This window comes from Molossus molossus, unplaced genomic scaffold (assembly GCF_014108415.1).
Source record: "Molossus molossus isolate mMolMol1 unplaced genomic scaffold, mMolMol1.p scaffold_m16_p_18, whole genome shotgun sequence".
NCBI classification, from domain to species: domain Eukaryota; kingdom Metazoa; phylum Chordata; class Mammalia; order Chiroptera; family Molossidae; genus Molossus; species Molossus molossus.
Genome location: NW_023425353.1, coordinates 58,399,351 through 58,421,087, shown reverse-complemented (window position 1 = coordinate 58,421,087; position 21,737 = coordinate 58,399,351). Strand labels below are relative to the sequence as shown.

The following is a 21,737-nucleotide window of genomic DNA, read 5'->3' as shown; positions in this document are numbered from 1 at the left end:
AGTGAGCGCGCGCGCCCAGCGCCCCTCTAGGCTGCCCGGAGGCGGCCCATCTCGGTGGTCCCCGCGGCCCGACCCCACGTGACTGGGCCGACCCTGCGGAAGGGGTGGGGGTGTGGGCGGGGCGCTGCCTGCGCCGTCACGGGGGCGGGGCCTTTGCCAGCTGCCACCCTCGGAACCTTGTCGGGACAGGGGTGTTGCGGCACCGACACAGCTTCGCTCCACTCAGACCTCGGCCTCTGGGCCCAGGTGGGCCGCAGGTAACGGACTGCCCCGTCCGCTGTCGGCCGGCATTACCCGTGGGTCACCTGGGCGGTGCAGGTGTGGGGCACGCCAAGGGTCCTGCTTGGGCCCCGGGCTGGGCAGCCCTCAGGAAAACCATGGTTTCCACCTGCCTTTCTAAAGCTCCCTCCTTCCAAGGACCTAGACGTGTGGGAGACCTTTGGGGGAGATCCATTTAACAACCAAAATAATGGTGATTCTGATTGCCAGGCATACTGTGTATACAGGACATGCCCTATATTAAATGGTTTAGTCCTGTGTGTTGACTTTGGCAGGATGCCCTAAATGTCCTGTGTTTAGCTTTTTCCAATAAGTTACACACACACACAAATCTGTACTTTAGAGCTTTGGGGGTTGTTGGCTCTGTTTATTGTCTCGTGGTGACTGCTTCACTGGTGTGTATATAAGTCAGACCTTATCAATGACATTCTAATAAATCACATTTTGTTTTAATTATACCCAGTCACTGCTCTAAGCACTGGTACATGTATTACTGCAGTTAATCCTCAACACAAACCTATGAGGTAGACTGTCATCTCTATTTTACAGATAAGGAAACTAATAAGAGTTTCTGTACCTTCACTCTCTGCTTCCTGCAGTGGGCAGTCAAGCTCTCTGCAAAAGTGGTAGCTAATTCCCTGACTAAAAAAAATAACTAGATAAAGTTGCAAAGTAATGTTCCCTGCTATGAAGACACTTGGAACAGCAATGAGATGTGAAATTTAAGACAAGTAGCATCTTCCATCTGAACCCCAACTTCTGCAAAGGCACAGACTGCAACTGAGTAACTTCAGAGTAAGAAGTGGTGTGGGTGGGTGCTGCACCCTAGGTAACTCTCTTCTGGGAATGTCCTAAATGCAGATGGCTCCATGTGGACAAAGCCCCTCTGTTTTTGAGTTTAGAAGACTTTTAAAATTCAGATTGTAATAAGGTGTCCACATATCTTTTTCTTTCCTGGTTTACCCCTTGTTTAGTATTGCACATCTGAGAACGGATACATGGGGGATGGTTTTAAGATTTAAGGATCTGAAATGCCTTCATTCTGGGTGAAATCATTTTCCCTTAGAATTTTGAAGGCATACACCATAGTCATGTAACTTTCAAGGTTGCTGTTGAGAAATAGGTTGCCATTTTTATTCCTGATCCTTTGTTTTTTCTCTCTAGAAACTTTTTAGGATCTCATCTTCAAAGCTGGTGGTGTCCTGATCCATCTTGCTGGGCACTCCCTGTATCCTTTCAGTCTAGAAACATACATTACCTTTCAGGTTTGTCAGTTTTCAGGTTTGTTTGTTTTGTCTTTTCTAACTGCAAAGAAAGTTGATGTCGGGGAAATAAGGGCTCAGAGAATTTGAGGACATTTTCATGATGGAACCTGAATTAAATATCTTACTGGGGCAGGGAGAGAAACTGGGATTCCAATTATGCAGAGCCATAGGAACAGAAGCATAAGGCTAGAATGAGCACAGTCCAGCCCTGGCCTGGTGGTTCAGTCAGTTGGAGCGTTGTCCTGTCCACCAAAATGTTGCAGGTTTGATCCCCAATCAGCATGTACAGGGGGCAACCAATGGATGTTTCTCTCTCTCTCTCTCTACCTCTCCCTTCCTCTCTCTCTAAAAATCAATAAATATACCCTCAGGTGAGGATTAGGAAAAAAAAGAATTAGCACAGTGATGACACCGATTAAAAAAAACAAAAAAACATGAGTCTGGCCCGTGTGGCTCAGTGGTTGAACGTCGAACCATGCACCAAGAGGTCGCCGGTTCCGGTTCCTGGTCAGGGCACATGCCCAGGTTGTGGGCCCGATCCCCATTGGGGAACATGCAAGGCAGCCAATTGATGTTCTCTCTCATCAATGTTTCTATCTCTCTCTCCCTCTTACTTCTTCTCTCTCTGGAATAAGGAAAAAAATTTAAAAAGTAAACAAACATGAAAGTGGGGAGACAGAGGCACAGTGAGCCTCAGTTAGGAAGCAGAAGTGACTGGTGGCGGCCCCAGGGGAAGGAGAGTCGGTGCCCGGATGTTTCTCGGCGGTCTCTCTCTACCACCAGTTTCTCCAGCAACCTGAAAGACCTCTCCCCTCTAAGGTGTAAACACTGCTCACTGCGGAGCAAAATGCTATACTAAGATGGCATTCCCTTTACTGTACAACTTCTTAAAAAATTCCTAGTTGCCTTTCTCTTTTCCATTACTTGACTGGATGATACACTAAAATTTTCGCAAACTCTCCATGGTACGAGGACTCCGGCGTCGCTACACAACCGTCACCTGAGTCTTCAGTTTTCCCACAGTGGACCCCAGATTTTCTGGGCACAATGTCTTTCTCACTCTTCTTTCTTTCACTGGAGCACACCCTCAAATAATGAAGATGTTCAGTCATATGTGTCAGAAATATGACAGAAATCACAGTCATTGTCATTTTCCACATTTTTGACTGCTTAGCATGGTTCTGGGTGAGTGATCTGTGCATAATTTGGAAGGCCGAACTACAGGTAAGTAAATAAGTTTGGTTTACTCTCCTGAATTCTATGGATTGCACAAACCTTGTCAAGAAATGAAAACAAAGAAAAAACCCAAACGCTGCACCAGTTATTTAAATTTCTCCCTGTGCTGAGGGAACTTTTGGGGATAATGGAAATTTTCTCTATATTTGTTATATAACTGTATTCATTTGTCAAAACTCACCAAGCTGTGTTCTTTAACAGGGTGAATTACACTGTCTCTAAAGTATATTTCAATAAACCTGATAAAAACCAAAACCAAAATGCCTTTCTATGCCTTCCCTTGCAGACATATTTTTGGTTGTAACAGTGTACATATTTTTAGTACTGTATTCCCACATAATTATTTAAATACCTTTCCATGTTGCTACTGTCCTGAAGCAGTGATTCTGAGAAAGGTCAGAGTCTGTAACCACTAGATGGACAGTATGGCCAAACCAGTGAGATCATGACATCGGGTGATAGTGGCATCCTTTAAATCCTCCTTGGTGTTTCCAACATAGTTCATTGTAAAAATGTAGAAGTCCCACCACTCACAAATTCACATTTTACCACAGGGGACGTGGAGTAGGTATGAGAATGTGTCCAAGCGCACAGATGGTAACTGGTCAGGAATGGACTCTTCTGAGGCAGGAGCTATAACAAGTCGTTGTCAGGTTTCTCTTCTTCCCTCTGGTGCTCAGCAGTGTGAGACCGTGTATAATTTGTAGATTACCACACCCAGGCATCTGCCCGAAACTACAGAAGCCAAAGGCACTTTTCTTACCTACATAATTGAGTGGGCACTAAAATTAAAGCTATGGATGGAAATAGCAAAGGAATCCAACATAAAAAAAACCAGACTCCCCCCCTTCCAATCATTCTTTTCACTGACTATTTCCTTGTCTATTGCTTGATCACACAGGATCCTCCTGATGTTCATTATCAAGGTAAAAAATCCAAGGCCTCAGATTCCTCACAGTGAGCTCACTACTGGCTCACCAAATGGCCTTCCTTAAATCCTGAGTCAGTCATTGGATACTTTCTGATTACTTCCTCTCATAGGCTTTGCATCCCCCTACCCCCCATTTCTCAAATTACAATGGCCCATCTCATTGTTATGCCATATTCCTAAAACCCAGAATGTTCTGCAAACTTGAAATTCTGGCAGCCCCAGAAGGCAGTTACAGACTGATGATAAAGGTCAACACTGGACACTGTAAAGGGCAAATACTACCATTTCGTACCCAGCGGATAGAAGAGAGTAATCAAACCTGGTCCTTAATTGTGAGAACTTAAGATGGAGTTGGGAAAACGATAATGACTTACACAAGACCAGGAGAGTATCAATAAAGACATGAGCAGAAGCCATGGAAACAAACCGGCAGGCGCACTGAGAGTTGAGAACATGAGGGAGCTCATGGGAAGGGAGACAAAGGGTTCAGGCTACAAGGGGTGACTTCCCAGGAGAAGCAAGATCCTGGAAGAAATGCACTATTTGGCCACGGGAAGAACCGGCCATCTCAGATAAGGGGAGCAGCAGGAGGAGCAGCACAGAGGATGGGAGTAGCCCTGCATGCGGAGAAGATGGGGGAGACCCTGGCATGGCTGCGGCAGAGCACACAGGTGGGGCAGGCAGAAGGGAGAGGACTGGAGAAGGGGCGTGGGGTGTAACTACAGATGGCCCCGTGACTTGGACGGGTTTCTTCCTAGTATGCCACTTCTGACGCTGAATGAAACTTGCACTCCATGTGAAGGTTTTCCCACACGTCTCACACTCGTAAGGTTTCTCCCCCGTGTGAACTCGCTCATGCTGTACCAGGGTGACTTTCTGATTGAACGCCTTCCCACACTCTTGGCATTCATAAGGTTTCTCTCCCGTGTGGATTCTCTGATGTACAACAAAACGGGAGCTACAACTGAAAGTTTTCCAACATTCACTGCACTTACAGAGTTTCTCCCAGTGTGGAACCTCCGGTGCTAGAGAAACACTGAACTCCGGCGGAAGGCCTTGCCGCACTCTACATTCATAGGGCTTCTCCCCAGTGTGGATTCTCTGATGCTGAATCAGGACTGAACTCGAACGGAAACTTTTCCCACACTCCTTACATTCGTGGGGCTTCTCCCCAGTGTGGATTCTCTGATGCTGAATCAGGACTGAACTCGAACGGAAACTTTTCCCACACTCCTTACATTCGTGGGGCTTCTCCCCAGTGTGGATTCTCTGATGCTGAATCAGGACTGAACTCGAACGGAAACTTTTCCCACACTCCTTACATTCGTGGGGCTTCTCCCCAGTGTGGATTCTCTGATGCTGAATCAGGACTGAACTCGAACGGAAACTTTTCCCACACTCCTTACATTCGTGGGGCTTCTCCCCAGTGTGGATTCTCTGATGCTGAATCAGGACTGAACTCGAACGGAAACTTTTCCCACACTCCTTACATTCGTGGGGCTTCTCCCCAGTGTGGATTCTCTGATGCTGAATCAGGACTGAACTCGAACGGAAACTTTTCCCACACTCCTTACATTCGTGGGGCTTCTCCCCAGTGTGGATTCTCTGATGCTGAATCAGGACTGAATTCGAACGGAAACTTTTCCCACACTCCTTACATTCGTAGGGCTTCTCCCCAGTGTGGATTCTCTGATGCTGAATCAGGACTGAATTCGAACGGAAACTTTTCCCACACTCCTTACATTCGTGGGGCTTCTCCCCAGTGTGGATTCTCTGATGCTGAATCAGGACTGAATTCGACGGAAACTTTTCCCACACTCCTTACATTCGTAGGGCTTCTCCCCAGTGTGGATTCTCTGATGCTGAATCAGGACTGAATTCGAACGGAAACTTTTCCCACACTCCTTACATTCGTGGGGCTTCTCCCCAGTGTGGATTCTCTGATGCTGAATCAGGACTGAATTCGACGGAAACTTTTCCCACACTCCTTACATTCGTGGGGCTTCTCCCCAGTGTGGATTCTCTGATGCTGAATCAGGACTGAATTCGAACGGAAACTTTTCCCACACTCGTTACATTCGTAGGGCTTCTCCCCAGTGTGGATTCTCTGATGCTGAATCAGGACTGAATTCGACGGAAACTTTTCCCACACTCCTTATATTCGTAGGGCTTCTCCCCAGCGTGAACTCACTCATGGATGATGCCGTCATAGCTACATCGGAAAGCCTTCCCACAAGCCTTACATTTAAAGGGTTTCTCCCTGGTGTCGATTCGCTGGTGCCGGGTAAGTTTTGAGTTGTAACTGAAGGTTTTCCCACAGTTCTTACATTCATAGGGCTTCTCTCCACCATGGAGTTTCTGATGCTGAAGGAGGTGTGAATTCTGACCAAAGGCTTGTCCACATTCCTGACATGAGTATGGTTTCTCCCCAGGGTGGATTTGCTGGTGCCGTGACAGTTTTGAGTTATATCTGAAGGCTTTCCCACATTCTCGGCATTTATAGGGCTTCGTATTGCTGCGAATTCCCTGATGCTGGTGAAGCTCTGAATGCTGACTGAAACCTCTGCCACGTTCACCACACTTACCACACACCTGCTCTCTAGGGAGGCCCTGCTGTGTGATGAGATCCGTGCTGCCTTCCAGTGTCCCGGCCATCCCGTCCCTTTCCATGGTGGAGGTGTCTGATCCTGGACTGTCAAGTCTGTGAACTCTCTTTTCTTCGAGTTTGTTGTCTTTCCCGTGTCATACAGCAGTGGCTTCTCTAAGCTGTCCTTCAAGTGAGGGTGCTGGGGAGCAGCCACCAGCTGCATCTCTGCTCCCAGCCGGGGGGACTCTGGTTCTTCAGGAATGTGCCGCGTGGGTGTTTGCTCCTCATTCTCAGTCTTGGTTTCACCACCTAGCACGATGGAAAGCAAACACAAGAGGCACTTGTTTGCACAGGAAGGGGAAAGGATTAAGCAGTACTTGCTTGCCCCAGCACACACATTTTTGGAGAGAGACAGAACCACCTGATGGTGCCCCGAGGGGAAAGTAAAAACCCTGGAGGTGGAGAAGGCGGGCAGTGCTGTCAGGACAACGAAAACAGCGCAGAGAGCAGAAGCTGTTCATTGAGACCAGCGGGGAAGGAAAAGGGAATGCAGTGGAGAAGCCGCAGGAACGGGAAGCACCGAAGAAAAGCAGAGGGAGCTGAAGGGGAGGAAAGCGATCTCTCCACTGCAGCAGAGAGAGCTGGGGAGCAGCTCTGCACCACACAGTGTCCAGAGGGCTGGGAGATGCTGTTGGCAACAGTGGAGCCCAAAGCCCCGTCAAGACACAAAGGCTGTCGCTGTCCCATTACTTTACACTGGTCTGTAGTCTTGAAAGACTTTCTCTATCACGAGCCCAACTGGAAGAACACGGTCCGTGGTAACTCTGCTGGCTGTGAAGAGTTCATAGAAGGACCCCTATTTCAAACCCATGAACCGTAAGCTAGGAGAGAGATTTATCTCTGAAAGGAAAAAAGACACACCTGGTCAAGACCCTTCCAGGACTGGAAATGGCAACTGGGGATTGGGGGAACCTCGCGCTCTCACTGGTGGCACTACGACATTGAAGCCTTTTTGCCCTTTTTTGCACAGAAACCTTTTCAAGCATCAAAGATCTGACAAATGAGACTTCTAGCTTAATGTTTCTCAAGCTTTTGTGACCGACTCAAATTTTAGATCCTGACCCAGTACACACATGCTTACATACACACGTATACACACACACACACACACACAAACTGAAATGGAAACAGAGGTTCCACCAAACAATACCCTCGATAAAAGTGATAATTTATGACAGATTTTACACTATTTTTGGTCTCTTTTATTTCAGTCTATTAGTCTAATTTTTAAATGCTGAGCATTTAAATGCAATTCATTGATGAGTTGCAACCCAGAGTTTGAAAATCAGGGTTTGAGACTCTCAAGAAGAGTGGTTCTCAAAGTGTGGTCCTTGGCCATCATCTGAGAACTGTCGGAAATGCTCGTTCCCGGGCCCGCACCAGTCATGCTGGGTTAGAACCTCTGGAGGTGGTGTCTAGCAGTCTGTTGTAACAGGCCTCTCAAGTGATTCTGATGCACACCGGAGTCTGAAGCCCAGGGATCTGGGAACTAACAAAGGCAGGCGGAGGCTGTTCTTTCAGTTGGGTAAGGGTGTGCTGTCCAGTAGGGTGGCCGCTGGCCACATATGGCAGTTTAAGTGGAAATTAATTAAAATGGAACAAAATTAAAAATTCAGCCCATCAGTTGCACTAGACACATTTTGAGTGCTTGTGTGGCTAAGGGCCACCATGGTGGCCAGCACAGTTACATAGCACTTCCGTCACTGTAGACAGTTCTACGGACAATGCTGGTTACAGCCTTTCCCGGGCCAAGTAGACCACATGCAGCTGTGGCCAGGGAAACACTGACAACTGTGGGCAGACTGCTGGGAAGGCGTTCCATCCAGATGACCTGAAGTGCTGGAGGCAACCTGAAGGCACTGATTAAGACAGGTGTGTGTGTTGGGGGGAGGGGAGGTGAGAAAGGTTCACAGAGGTTCTGCATAGCCTCAGGGATTGAGAGAGTATGAGAACACAGCCAAGTGAAGAGAAAGACTATATACCGAATCTCTAGGTTCTTTACATTTACCGCAATTGAATATCTTTCAAAAAAGGAAGCTATTCATTCCCAATAAATAAACAGGCTTTTGCCCAGCTGGTGTGGCTCAGTGGCTGGGCAACGACCCATGCACCGAGAGGTCACTGGTTTGATTCCCGGTCAGAGCACATGCCCAGGCTGTGGGCCCGATCCCCAGTGGGGGGGCGTGCAGGAGACAGCCAATCAATGTTCTCTCTCATCGATGTTTCACTTTCTCTCTCTCTCTTCCTTCTCTCTCTAAAATCAATAAAGAAAAAAGGGGAAAAAATTAAAAATAAGCAGGCTTTCTTTCAAGAGCTAATTTGTAATTGAGTGTTTAGGAATTCATAAAAAGTCCATTCTTCTATAAGCTTCACACACACACACAATGTTCTTACAGAAACAAGTTCTTACTATATTGTATTTAGATTCCTACCTCAGCTCACAGAAGCCTGTTATCACGAGGTGTTTGAAATCCTTTTGCCTTCCTAAGAAAAATGACAGAAAATGAAATCTTGGGACTGGTCTCCAAAGATTTAGTGAGGGGCACTTTTCTGAATAAAAATAGCTATTTTTCATCCCCACAGCAGCCGTATGGCAGAAGGAACCCCTGTTTCATGTTTAATCATTACAGGACGGGAGGGGCAAAGCTGGCGGGGAAGGGGTGCGTTCTGCTTACCTGTGCAGACGCCTCCGGGCCTCTGCCCCCGCGGCTGTCCAGGCATCCAGGCCCCAGGGCACTTCCCTCGCTCCAGCTGGAATATCCACTCTGGTTTGGGAAATGGAAATGCCGCTGAAGGAGAAAGCAAAGGGGCAGGAAGCTGAGCAGAGCCCCCCGCCCTCTGGGTCCCCCCTCCTCTTCGCCAGGTGACAAAGGAAGTGGCTGTCCTAGAGACTGAGTGAGGTCAGTGTGGAGAGAATCGGAAGACCTAAGACAGGCTCGAATTGTGTTGCTCAGGAGAAAGCTTGTTGTAGCTCTATCTGAAAGGACAGATGCTCCCCTGGTGCTGGAGGTAAACATGGGGGCCCCAGGAGACTCTCACAGAGCAGCTGGGGCAGGTCTCCTCCAGGAGCTGGGAGAGTGGAGGAACGAAGCTGGGCCACGGGAACCCCGCCTGTCTGTGCCAGAGCAAAGTCCCCTTCAGGACAGGCCCCCCAGGAAACAGGGAAGAGGGAAGCCTTGTTTAAACCAAAGTGAACCTAGATCTTTCTCCATCCTGCAACTGGGGAGTAGGGAGCTCAGCACCAGGAGCATCGACCCTGCTCGACTCGAGGTTTCAGGTTGGCTGAGGAGGAAGCCGGGAGCGAGAGCTGAGGCGGAGTCTCAGGACGGAGGACTTCCCAAGGCAGCCACGTTGGCGTAGTTCTCCAGCATCACCTCCCGCACAGGGCCCTCTGCACAGGGGCCAGGCTGGCCCACTGATTCCGGGTGAAGTACACGGCCGCGTCCTCACAGGCCACCGGCTCCTGAAACAACAGGTTCCTGCTCACGCCTGAGTGAGGGCAGGGAGGGGCCTGAACTGCGGGAAGGGCCGAATCTATTGGCGTCCATGGTTCTGAGCCCCATGGAAGGTTTGTACTCAGAGAGCCACAGTCAGAGGCAGTCCTCAGCAGCTCCCCCATTTTCAATGTGCACACTCTGGGGCCCCAGTACTGTCATCCCGAGCGCACAGTCCAGCACCTGCTCTTGTCTCCCTGCTGACACGCTGACCCTGTGTTCGGTGCCATGAGCCGGCCCCACCTTCCTGGCCTGTTTTCCAAAGTGAGCACAGCAGATGTCTGCCTTTCCCCGTCTCCATCCATCCTGAAGCCCCCGGCAGGGCCCCTGACTGCTCTGCTCTTTGGTCTCCCCCTCCACGCCCTTTACTGTCAACAGCGTGGCGATTCCACGGGCACAGAGTTCCTTTCACTCTGACATCTCTCTTTCTGACATCTTGCCTTATCAGAAAGCTGGTTGTCTCTTGAAAGCAATATGTGGTCACCTCCTCCTCTCCTAACAGACCTGACTCCAGGGACAGAATGACCGTCTCCGTCCTTGAGCACGGACCTGCAGCCACCCGCCTAAGCTCCGTCTGCAGGCCAGCGCTGCCCCTTCACCAGGCGCGTCTCCTTCCGCCTCCGGCTGGGGCCGTGCCACCTTCTCAGGAGAGGACACCATCACAGGGCTTTAGGCCTTCGTGCCTCGTCCTGTGTCATTTATCTTTATATCAATCACTCAATCATTAGAACGCACCTGTGAAGTAAGAATGATCATTTTTTAGATGGGAATCAGTAATATTAAGCACTTTCAAATAGACAAAAGGGAATCTTCTTTATCTGGCTATTTATTACAAGGTTGAATAAGGAAGCAAACATTTCAAGCGAAGTGACCACTTATATAACTCAGTCCAACTATGACCTCTCTCCCAGACTCACACTGTCCACTATCCTGTCGTGTCAACTACCTTCTCTCTGTGCTCAGTCCCTGATGGGTGGAAGAAATAGCTATGGAAGTACCTAGAGGATTGGCAGCCATCATGGCAAAGACTGGTTCCGACAACAATCATCAATGGATGCTAAACCTAGGAGAAAATTTTGGTAAGGAGCAGGACATCTGCGTAATCTTCAATGTTTCCTCAAAGATATTTTTTCTTTTTATTGACTGAATTGAGAGAGAGAGAGAGAGAATGATTTCTTGTTCCATCCATTTATGCATTCATTGGTTGACTATTTTATATGCCCTGACCGAGGATAGAACCCACAACATTGGCATATTGGGATGATGCTCTAACCAACTGAGCTACCCAGCCAGGGTCCCCAAAGATTTATTATCTGCAAGGGTAAAACAGTAACTATGCAGTGAATAAGTCAGATAATACCTTGACCAGGAAGTTTCAATGTGTCTAGGATGACTGAGGAACTAAATTTCTAATTGTAATTAGTTTTAATTTAAATAGGAACAAGTGCCCTGCCCATGTGGCTCAGTGGATTGTTACCGCATGGACTGAGAGATCCAGGTTTGAGTCCTGGTCAGGGCACATGCTCAGTGGGGGGCAGGCAGGGGGCAACCAATAGACATTTCTCTATCACACTGATGCTTCTATCTCTCTCCCCCTTCCTCTCTCTTTAAAAAAAAATCAATAAAAACGTATTAAAAATATAAATAAACAGGAACATGTAGCTAGAGGCTACCTTAGTGGACAGTGAAAAATAGATACTTCACTGACCCCAAGTGTTAATATTCTGTCTTTACTTCTTTCAGAGTCAACAGCTGAGAAGATGGACCTAAACTTCCTTCCTCATATTACGGCTTCTGCCCCTCCATACCTCTGAGACACCTTTCTAATTATCAACACATTCTCTGTTCTTTGTTTTCTGCCAGCTTCAGCTTCTCAATATGCTGCTCCATCTCTGCTCACTCTGAGTCTGTCCTGTGCAAGCACTTCCTCCTCCTCTATCATTAAGCAGGGCTGTTAATCGCCCCCTGTGGGAAGGAGGTTATAGGGACAGCAGGACACAGTGGCAAACAGCACAGGCTTTAGAGCTGTGGTTCTCAGTGGGGTGCAATATTGCCCACGAGGGGATATGTGCAATGTCTGGAGACATTTTTAGGTTGTCACACCACAGGGGTGGTGGGGTGGTGGTGCTACTGGGATGTAGTGGGTAGAGGCCAAGGAGGTTGCTTAACATCCTACAATGCACAGGACAGACCCCAACAACAAAGCATTTTCTGACCCCAAATATCAATAGTACTGAGGTTGACAAACCCTGCACTAGAGCTTGACTCCCCAGGTTCAAATCCCATCCCTGATAACCATTAGCTGTGTGACTTTGAATGAGACAGCTTTTTTGTGTCTCAGTTTCTTCATCTGGAAAACTGGGATAATAGCATCTATCTTACCGGGCTCGTTAGGATGGAATGAGTAAATATGTGTAAAGCACTAAAACATCACTGGCACATAGTGTTATAAATAAATCTCAGCACTTATAACCACGGATGAGACTGGGGAAACTTCCTAGAAGATTCCGAATAAAAATGTTTCCGAGATTGCAGTAAAGACTGACAGTTGTCCGTGTGTGTATGTGTGTGTGTGTGTGTGTGTGTGTGTGTGTGTGTTCTTCCCTTTCTTTCTTAGTAATAAAACTCTGCTTTTATCAAGGACTTCTAGGAAGGTTCCCCAAAAATAGCAAACTCAGCTGAGAAGTTCGCCTTTTTTGTGTGTATCTCCTATTCTAGTTGGAATGCACATGATAGCTGGAGATCAAGCAGCCACTTTGGGCCATGAGGTAGCCTTGAGCCTGAGAGCTAGTGCCAGAATGGTGCAGCAGATAGAAAGAGCCTCGTTGTGTGATAACACCTGAACAGCAACACTAGCCCTGGACTACCTTCCCAGACTCCTTCTGCATGAGAGAGAAGTCTTTATCTTGTTTAAGCCACTGACACTTGGGATTTCGTGGTGGAACATTATCCTGAGTGACTACTATACTGTAGGCAAAGCACAAGGGGAGAACAGCCTGCCCCCACAGATGTTTAAACACTTCCTGACTTGGAACTAATTTTGGCTCCAGTGCTGAAACTGAAGTGGGCAGTCCAATGTTTACAAAGTCTCTGGGATGGATCTTTCTCCATACACGATACACCCAGCTTTCTCATGACATGATCTAGACACAGGCGAAAAATTCAGTGCAATCATCCTCTACCACTAAGAACTTTGGAGAGACAGCTCCCAATATTGCATGAACTTGTGCCAACAAAGGATACAGGCTCTTAGAGAGCCGAAGCTGCAGTCTTTGCGATGGGCCAGAGGCATGGGCTGCAGCTCCACCCACCATTCCTCCAAGAATCCACCTCCCTCATCAATCCATACCCTCCAAATGCAGCCAGTTTGGGCCTCATTGTACCCTAACTTCAGGGTCTGCAGGGCAAACTCCTCCTGTGGGAGTGCCTGTTTAGTCTCAGGAGGTGGTCTTCCCGTGTACTGTCATGCAGACTAGCACTCTCCAAATGTTAACCTGTCCATTAACTCCACAGATATTGGACAGACGTAGATTCCTGAGATCTGGGGTGGGGCCTGAGGTTCAGCCTTTGTAACTAGCCCAGTGGTGAGGCCAAAGCTGCTCATCTGTGCACAGTACTTACAGTGGGCACAGATGTAGTGTCTTACTTTCTCGAATATTTTGGCCAGTGCTTCTCTTTCCCAACCAATTTGATCCTCCCAAGTTTACCTACTCTCCCTCATCAACTGCCCCAACATACTCCTTTGCCACACTCTATTGATGGATGCCAAGCTAAGCAGGGGACTGGTCAAGTCAGTCCACTGATCCCAGTGACCTCTCATGTCTGTTTGGAATATGGAAAGCTCCGCTCACCTGGAACCACACTGTCTGGAGCATGGCTGATGACCCTTGGCTTCATGCACTGCCCTCTCTGTTTGGAAAAAGCAAGAACCTGCAGAGCTGAGAAAGAACCACAATGAGACTGGCCCTGTCTTGTTTTCCGCACTTGCTGTGTTTTCTCCCTCAGTCATTGGAAACATTCTTTGGACAGTTCGAATGTTCAAAGCACCCTTTCTGGTGGTCCATGGGTGCTGCAACTGTTCTCTTTTGCACACTCTACTAATTTGCCGGGTGAGGCTGGAAATTCCAGAGTCAAGGACTGCAGTGGATTCATGGCTTTTAAGAAAATCCCTGACCCACTGTGACTGTGTTACCAAGTGCTCGCACTGAATGCTTCTAGTAATCACACAAAGACCTGGCTGAGCTTCTGGACAGAAAGTAAGGCAACGGGTGCCCCTGGATCAACCACCGGCTGCAGGACAAACTGCAAGTGGTGTTCTGGCCCCAGGTTGGGGGATGGAGGTAGGGGGATTGGGGAAAGGGTAAGATGCTCAACATCCAATGGACGAGGCTGACGGAGACTGGACGGGGATAGACGGGGATCAAAATACTCCACCCTTGAAAGCAGGTGACCCACAACGTCTCTGCCCCCACCCTGAGAACCGCAAGCCGGAGGATGTCAGACCAGCTCTTGGCAGCTTCGTGGCAGGAAAGTCAATCTCGCCTCTGCTGGCAGAAGGCTGGGCCCGGGCTCCGGCACCGCGCGGGCCCCCTGGCGGCGTCTGCGGCCCGATGCCCGAGCTCCAGGACGGGAGGGCCACCCTGGGGGAACCGGGTCAGGGAATCCCGGGCCGCTCATGCGGAGATGGTGTAGCCGGGTGAAACAGCCAAGGCGGAAGCACAGGCAGCGGACGCTCTTAGCGCCTCTCTCTCTCTCTCTCTCTCTTTCTCTCTCTAGGAAGCCCGGAGGCTGGGCCTTCTCCATGGTTCCCCCAAACCAGACCACCCCCCTTCGTCCCCTCCAACGCCAGGACAACTTAGGCACTTGCTTAGTCTTTCCTCTAGCGCTTATCACTTCAAGCTGACGATCCTTCTCCCTCAAGGAGATTCCATACTTGTGATGTTCTGGTTCTGACAATCACTAGCAGTAACTTAACCTTCTAATGAAGTTATAGCCCCCGTCTCCTGCTTGTTGGCTGACTGGACTGGGACCTAAGATCATTAAGTCTGGGGTCTGACTGGGTTCAAATCCTGACTCCACCATTTATTCACTGTATGGCCTTGTGAAAGTTACTTAACTCTGCCTCAGTTTCTGAGTTGAGAATGGTTATAGTTTCAAACTCATAGATGGAGTATTAACTAAGTCAATTCATGTAAAGCATTTTTTTTTTAATCCTCACCCGAGGACATGTTTTCATTTTTGTTCAGAGTGGGAAGAGAGGAAGAGAGAAATGTTGACGTGAAAGGGACACGAGTGGCTGCCTCCGCCACAACCCAACCAGGGCCGGGAACAAACTGCAACCGAGGTACGTGCTTTCAGCAGGAACCGAACCAGGCCTCTCTGTACCGCAGGCCAATGCTCTAACCGCTGAGCAAAACCAGCCAGGGCATATAGAGCACTTTTAACAACCTCTGGTTCTGTACTGAATCAAAATAAGTGCTAGTTCTGTTGTTGCAGACATTTCTATTGCAGTCAAGTGCACTTAATGATGGGGTACATTGTGAGAAATGCATTAGTAGGTAATCCCCTAGTTGTGACATCAAACCTAGATGTAGCCTACTGCACACCCAGGCGACATGCTAGAGCCTACTGCTGAAGCTACCAGCCTGCCCAGCACGGTTACTGTGCTCAACACTGTAGGCAGTTGTAACAATGGTGTTTGTATATAAAAACAAACCTTAGCATAGAAATGATACAGTAAAAATCAAGTATAAAAGATGAAGAATGTACACTTGTACAAGGCACTTAGCATGAATGGAGCTTGCAGACTAGAAATTGCTCTGGGTGTCAGGGAGTGGTGAGTGAGTATGAAGGCCTAGGGCATTATGTAACACTACTGTACACTACAAACACTGTATACTCAGGCTACACTAAATTTATAAAGCATGAGGTTAAAGCAAGCACAAGAGAAAATGATACAATCAAGAGAAGCAGCCCTGGCTGGTTTGGCTCAGCGGTTAAAGCGTCGGCCTGCGGTCCTGAGAGACCCGGGTTCGGTTCCCGCTAGGGGCATGTACCTCGGTTGCAGTTTGTCCCCGGCCCTGGTCGGTCGTGCGGGTGGCAGCCACTCGATGTGTTCCTTTCACATCGATGTTTCTCTCTCTCTCTCTGTTCCTCTCTCTCCCTCCCACTCTACCTGAACAAAAAATGGAAAAATGTCCTCGGGTGAGGATAAAAAAAAAAAAAAAGAGAAGCAGCACACACAAGATGTATGAGGCTGCTGCCCAGGTAACGCGAAATACTGTTTTACAGCAAACACTATTTTGAGTAGAAAGAGTACTGTAAAATAACAGTAAATACATAAACAGTAACAGTTGCTTATCATCAAGTATCATGTACTGTACACAATTACATGTACATTTTCACATGATTGGCAGTTTACACCAGCATCACCACAAACACATTATGCAGTCCACTACAATGTTAGGACAGCTATGTCACTGTGGGATAGGAGTTTTTCAGCTGTTATATTCTTATGGGACCAGTCACATATGCAGTCTGTCACTGACCCAGACATCGTTACACCGCACGACTATATTTCTGTGTATATCGTCTTTCCTATAACACACTTCATATCTTTCTCCAGTCCGGATGTAATCATCATGGCAACAGTGCTTCCTGCTGGACAGGAATTGTGCAGATAGCTTTGAGTTAAACAGCTGTTTATCAACCGACCTGTTTATTTCTGCTTGGCTATCCCACAAGTTTCTAAAACTCACGTTCCAGACAAATCTCATCCTTTCCTCCCCCTTCCTGTTTCTCTGGTTTACAGAGAATGACTTGGCTGGCTGAAATAACTCAACAAATTCTGGTTCCTGCCCCTGCATTTCCCAATAGTACCTAGGTGCAAAATAAAAGCAAGGGCCCTAGATGATGTCCTTCAAAGTTCTCAAGAAAAATAATTTTGAATCTAGAACTTATATTGAGAGCTAATCTATCACTTGGATTCAAGGCACAATATTGCGATAAATATGTATTTGGTCTTTATCCCCAACTCCTGATACAAGGTTTCTAAAAACTTCCAACTGTGGAATTGGAACCATGTGACTTGAACTTCCATTCCCCACCCCCACATTGAGGGGCCAGAGATTCAGCTAATCACCAATGGTCAGTGACTTAATCAATTGTGCTTACATAAGCCTCCAAAAAACCACTGAAGGCGTAGGGTCTTCAGAGACCACATAGGTTGGTGAACACATTGAGGTGAATGAGGGTGGCAAGCTGGAGAGGCCCTATAAGCTTCCTAGCCTTTCCCTAACACCATGGCCTACTGTGCATCTCTTCCACTTGGTGGTTCCTGACTTTTAGCCTTTGTAATAAACTGGTAACTGTCAAGTGTTTTCCAGAGTTCTAACAAATTATCAAGCCTCAGGAGGTAGTCCAACCTATAGCTGTTCAGTCAGAAGTACAGAAGGCCTGGAACTCGTGACTGGCAGCTGAAGTTGGGGCAGACCTCTAAGCCTAGGGGGTCTGATGCTAACTCTTGGTAGTCAGGTGTCAGAACTGAATTGGTTGGTGTGGGGGGAAAAAAACCCATACATTTATTATCAGAAATGCTGTAAAAAATAGTTTATGTTAAGGGCAAAATAATACTTTCACACAAGTAAGCAAAGTCTATCACGCATGCAGCCTAACTGGAAGAGACACTAGAGGATGAAGTGAAAACCAAAACATGACTCCAAGAGCTGGGTGGGCAGCAGAACCAAGAAACCAGTATTTAGGCCTATTAATCGGCACCACTGCCACTTAACTGGCTTAGACCCAGCAATTCTCAGCCTTTGATCTCACTGCACACATAAACGAATTACTAAATTCTTCAGTGCACCGAAAAATATTTTTGCCCATCTGACAAAAAAAAAAAAAAAGGTATAATTTTGACTTATTCACACCAGATGGTTCTTGTTGTGTTGGCTATAGTCATTTTTTATTTGACAACCTAAGGGAGAAGAGGTCAGTGCCCCTGACTAGTCAGGTATCCCTTGTTTTAAAAATTCTTGCAGCACACCAAGTGAAAAGCACTGGTGTAGACCAGTCAAGGTGAGGAACACTGCTAAGCATGATACCCCTTACCTTCCCGTTGCCAGTCTTGTTCCCCTAAGAGTCAATCCAACAGCACAATGCCTACACCTGTGTATCATTCCATTCAAAACTGCTCAATGGCTTCCTGAATTTCCCCACAGCTCTAAGAGTAAGACCTACTGTGCTTCCTATTCTGTTCTCTTCAGTTGCCATTCCCAAGAGGTTCATACTGCCCTTCCCCTTACAAGGAAATAAAATATCACCTGGTGTTCTAATGATCATGATTTCCCATGAGAACATTAACTAATTACCACTTGGTGTGATGACTTATACCATCTGAAACTGGGCAGAATGAGACAAAGGAACTGATTTTCCAACAAAACATCAACAATCCTACTATCTATATACTTCACGACCCGTTCCCCAGCAAGACTTGAATCCACAATTAAGCAGATTTGCCAGCGTGTTAAAAAGAACCTTTATTACTTTTATAATGACCTCTATGCTCTCATGCTTTCTTGCCAGATGCCTTGGGAGCAGGTGCTTTCTGGGCTGGAGCTTTCGGACCCTTCGGAGCTTTTGGAGGCGCTGCCTTCTGGCCTGCAGCTTTCTGGGCAGGAACCTTCTGGGCCGGAGCCTTCTTGCCTGCAGTGCTCACTTTTTTTGCTGGAACCTTTGCAGCAGCAGCAGCAGCAGCTGCACCTTTAGTAGAAGGTGCTTTTTTGGGAGATGCTTTCAGGAGAGCTGCCTTTTGAAGCTTCCTAACTTCAAGCTTGATTATTCGGTTCCTCTGAAAAATTTCAATGTAAGTATTTACCATGCATGCATACAAAAAATTATTCTGTCATATACATATATAATCTTTAAGAGACAACCCTTATGTCTTAGACCCCCATGAAGTCAACGCTGGTCTACTGAGCTTGGGAAAACAGAATTACCAAACAAGTTTAGGGTTAAAACATAACAATACTGTAACAATTTAAAAATTTACCATTTTCTTTGCCTTCATGACTTTGTAACGATCAAAATCTGTCATCTTGGCTTTCTGTAAAAAAAATATATATATATACATCTCTCATATCATCATGTAACCCTCCAAAAAAGAAGTCAGAATTCAAATGACTGTTACTTCATTACCTTTTCTCTGGCTTCAATCTTCTTGGCCCATCTCGTGGCTGCCCATTTTGTATTGATATCTGCCTTCTGCCAGGCTTGTCGAACATACTTCTGGCGGGCACTAGAAAGAGCCAAGATAAGAGATTAAGAAATCAACTTTGAAGTCACACAGACCCAAGGACAGCTTTGCATCCTCTGAAAAACAGAGTTGATACCCCCCTCAAGTTAAAAAGCATAAGCAAAATGATGCCAGAAGTACCCTTCCCATTTGTTCTACTTCTAGCTCTAGATGACTTTAGAGAACACATACTATCTGGCACACCACGTCTTTTATTTATTTCAATGGTGCTCACTAAGCCAAGAAGTCTTATGACCTCAAACACACAATAAAAAATGCAAACCAGCCCATGTTCAGGATTTAAAAATTAGCTCTTATCATGTCTAGACTACCACTCCAGAGTAGACATGTAGAAAGCAATGCCCTTTTGTAAAGAATGTGGTAAAGTTAATCCTTAGTGTTTTTTTTTTTTTTTTTGTACAAAACTGTTTTAAAAAGTTTGAGGTCAAATATCAGTGTTCAACCATAATTATCTTAAAATTTCTCCCAAATATTTTGAGTATTAAAACCCAGCAGACTTAAAAAAATAAACTAGTACTGCCCTGGCTGGTTTGGCTCAGCAGTTATACAGCTTCAGCCATGGACCAAAAGGATGTGGGTCTGATCCCCAGCCCTGGTTGGTTGTGTGGGAGGCAACCAAATTGATGTCTCTCTCTCACATGGATGTTTCTCTCTCTTTGTCTTTCCCTCTCACCCACTCTCTCTCTTAAAAAAAAAAAAAAATCAATGGAAAAATATCCTCAGGTGAAGATTAACAACAAACAAGCTAGTAGTTACAGCACATGTCCCACTGCAACCAACTGATAACTGTATAGCAGTTACCCTCCTTACTGTACATCATGTCAAGGATTACTGACTGTCTCAATTCCGTATGAGTAGCTGGGAACAGAAGTACTTCGGTGGCTGTCACGAGATGATATACATTAAATACTTCTAACTGACACATATGAAATGCTTGCCTAAGGACAGCTAGAGTATTGGAAGAGAGACAAGAGTATTTTTGTTTTGAAGCTAAAAGTGACTAAAATATGAACAGGAAACCAGAATTTCTTAAGGTCTTGGTTGTATAAATCCTGAAAGAAGAGGTACAAACAAAAGAGGATGGCAAATCTGGATAAAGGCAAAGCCAGAGAACCACCAGATCACGGCACATTTAAAAAGGAAACAGTGCCTGTCTATAACACTGGAAATTCCTCTACTGAATTGCTCTCATTCTTTAACATTGTTTACTATATTCTCAAGAGGAAACCAATAAAAAAAGGAAATTTTGAATTACACTAAGAAAACCTTTCCTAGATAAACAAAGCTGGGAGGCTGTGGTTGGTGGAGAGTTTACCTGTGTGGGAACTTGAGGATGAAGTCAGTGAGCTGCATGCATTTGAAAGGCATAGCCTGTCTCCTTACTTGAGTGCAAGGTCCATCGACCAAAGCCTAGAACACACAAATAAGATCAAGATCTCAGTGCAAAACCTAATAGCGTTCAAAAGGGAGAATCTGTATAACATGTCCTTTCAAGATCATTTTAAATGTTTTTAAATGTTTAGTAGTAGTAGTACAGCAAATAACCCAATTACATATAATTTACTTGACAATTTTAAGTCTTCAATCCTTAACATTCTCAACAAACAATGTAACATTCATTCAAAGCTTTTGGTCAGTTCCTTAGTTTGCGGTTCTCATATACTGTAATGACAAGAGGAAATAAGGGTTTTCTATGTGCTCAATTCGATTTATATAATGGTAACTCATTTAAACTTCACGAATGTCTTCCTCATAATTAGTTAAAAGCTCTGGCTAGTTTAAATGGCAGAGGTAATGCTCAAACCCAGTAGTACTGGATAACTCAAGCCTGTGCCTGAAACCATACTTGTTTTCCTCATGGGTAAAATGAAGCCATCACCCCCACCTACACTGCATGCCATCCACTGCCCTGTGAGGCTGTGACACTCTCCTTACACTTACCCTGTTCTGATCGATCACATCTACGATCGCGACCAGCTTCCCGGCATGAGGCCCGAAGGAGACGTAGGCCACCCGGCCAACCTCCACGAAGCGCCTGAACACCTAAAACGGGCGAGGGAAGAGATGGGGAGAACAGCGAAACGATCAGAAATTCTCCATTATTTATAAGGCAACGTGGCTCAGCACAGCGAAAAAGAACGTTCAGGAGACACGCCTAAGTGGACCCGGGTGGACGAAATCCGCAGAAGCGGCAGCGGCGGCAAAAGCCGGAGTCTCGCCGGCCTCCAACGGGGCCTCCATGCTCCGACCCGCCAGCCCCAGCCCGACTTGGCTGCACAGGCCCGGCCAGGCCACCGGCCGTCCCGGCCTCCAGCTTTGGCGGCGGTGGCGCGCACGCGTGGCCCAGGCACGCCGGGCCCTCCACGCGCTCAGGGACCGTGCCTGCGGGAAGCTCCCCAACTCCGTGCTCCACCCGCCTGGGGACCCTCACCACGCGCTATGTAAGGCCCGCTGGGAGCCGTTTCGCACCCCGGCTTGGGCGGTGGTGGAGCTGCAAGGCCGCCAGACCCGGAGCCCGCGACAGGGACACTCACCATGTCGGCGGCGTTCGGCGAGAAGGAAGAAGGCCCAC

The 21,737-nt window shown here is 47.0% G+C and overlaps 2 protein-coding genes across 2 annotated transcripts; both read right to left on the bottom strand.

Moving 5' to 3' along the window:
- Positions 1 to 4,197: 4,197 nt before the first annotated feature.
- Positions 4,198 to 6,366, bottom strand: ZNF619 (zinc finger protein 619). Its single transcript, XM_036266304.1, is given in 3 exon segments — positions 4,198 to 4,696; positions 5,195 to 5,400; positions 5,899 to 6,366. Coding segments are annotated over 3 exon segments (1,173 nt in total).
- A 12,003-nt stretch (positions 6,367 to 18,369) lies between these two features.
- RPL14 (ribosomal protein L14) lies at positions 18,370 to 21,737 on the bottom strand. Its single transcript, XM_036266745.1, has 6 exons — positions 21,700 to 21,737; positions 21,107 to 21,208; positions 20,481 to 20,575; positions 19,048 to 19,147; positions 18,902 to 18,955; positions 18,370 to 18,700 (listed from the first exon to the last, which is right to left on the bottom strand). Exons 1-6 carry the CDS (start codon positions 21,700 to 21,702, stop codon positions 18,419 to 18,421), a joined length of 636 nt encoding a protein of 211 aa, XP_036122638.1. The 5' UTR covers positions 21,703 to 21,737; the 3' UTR covers positions 18,370 to 18,418.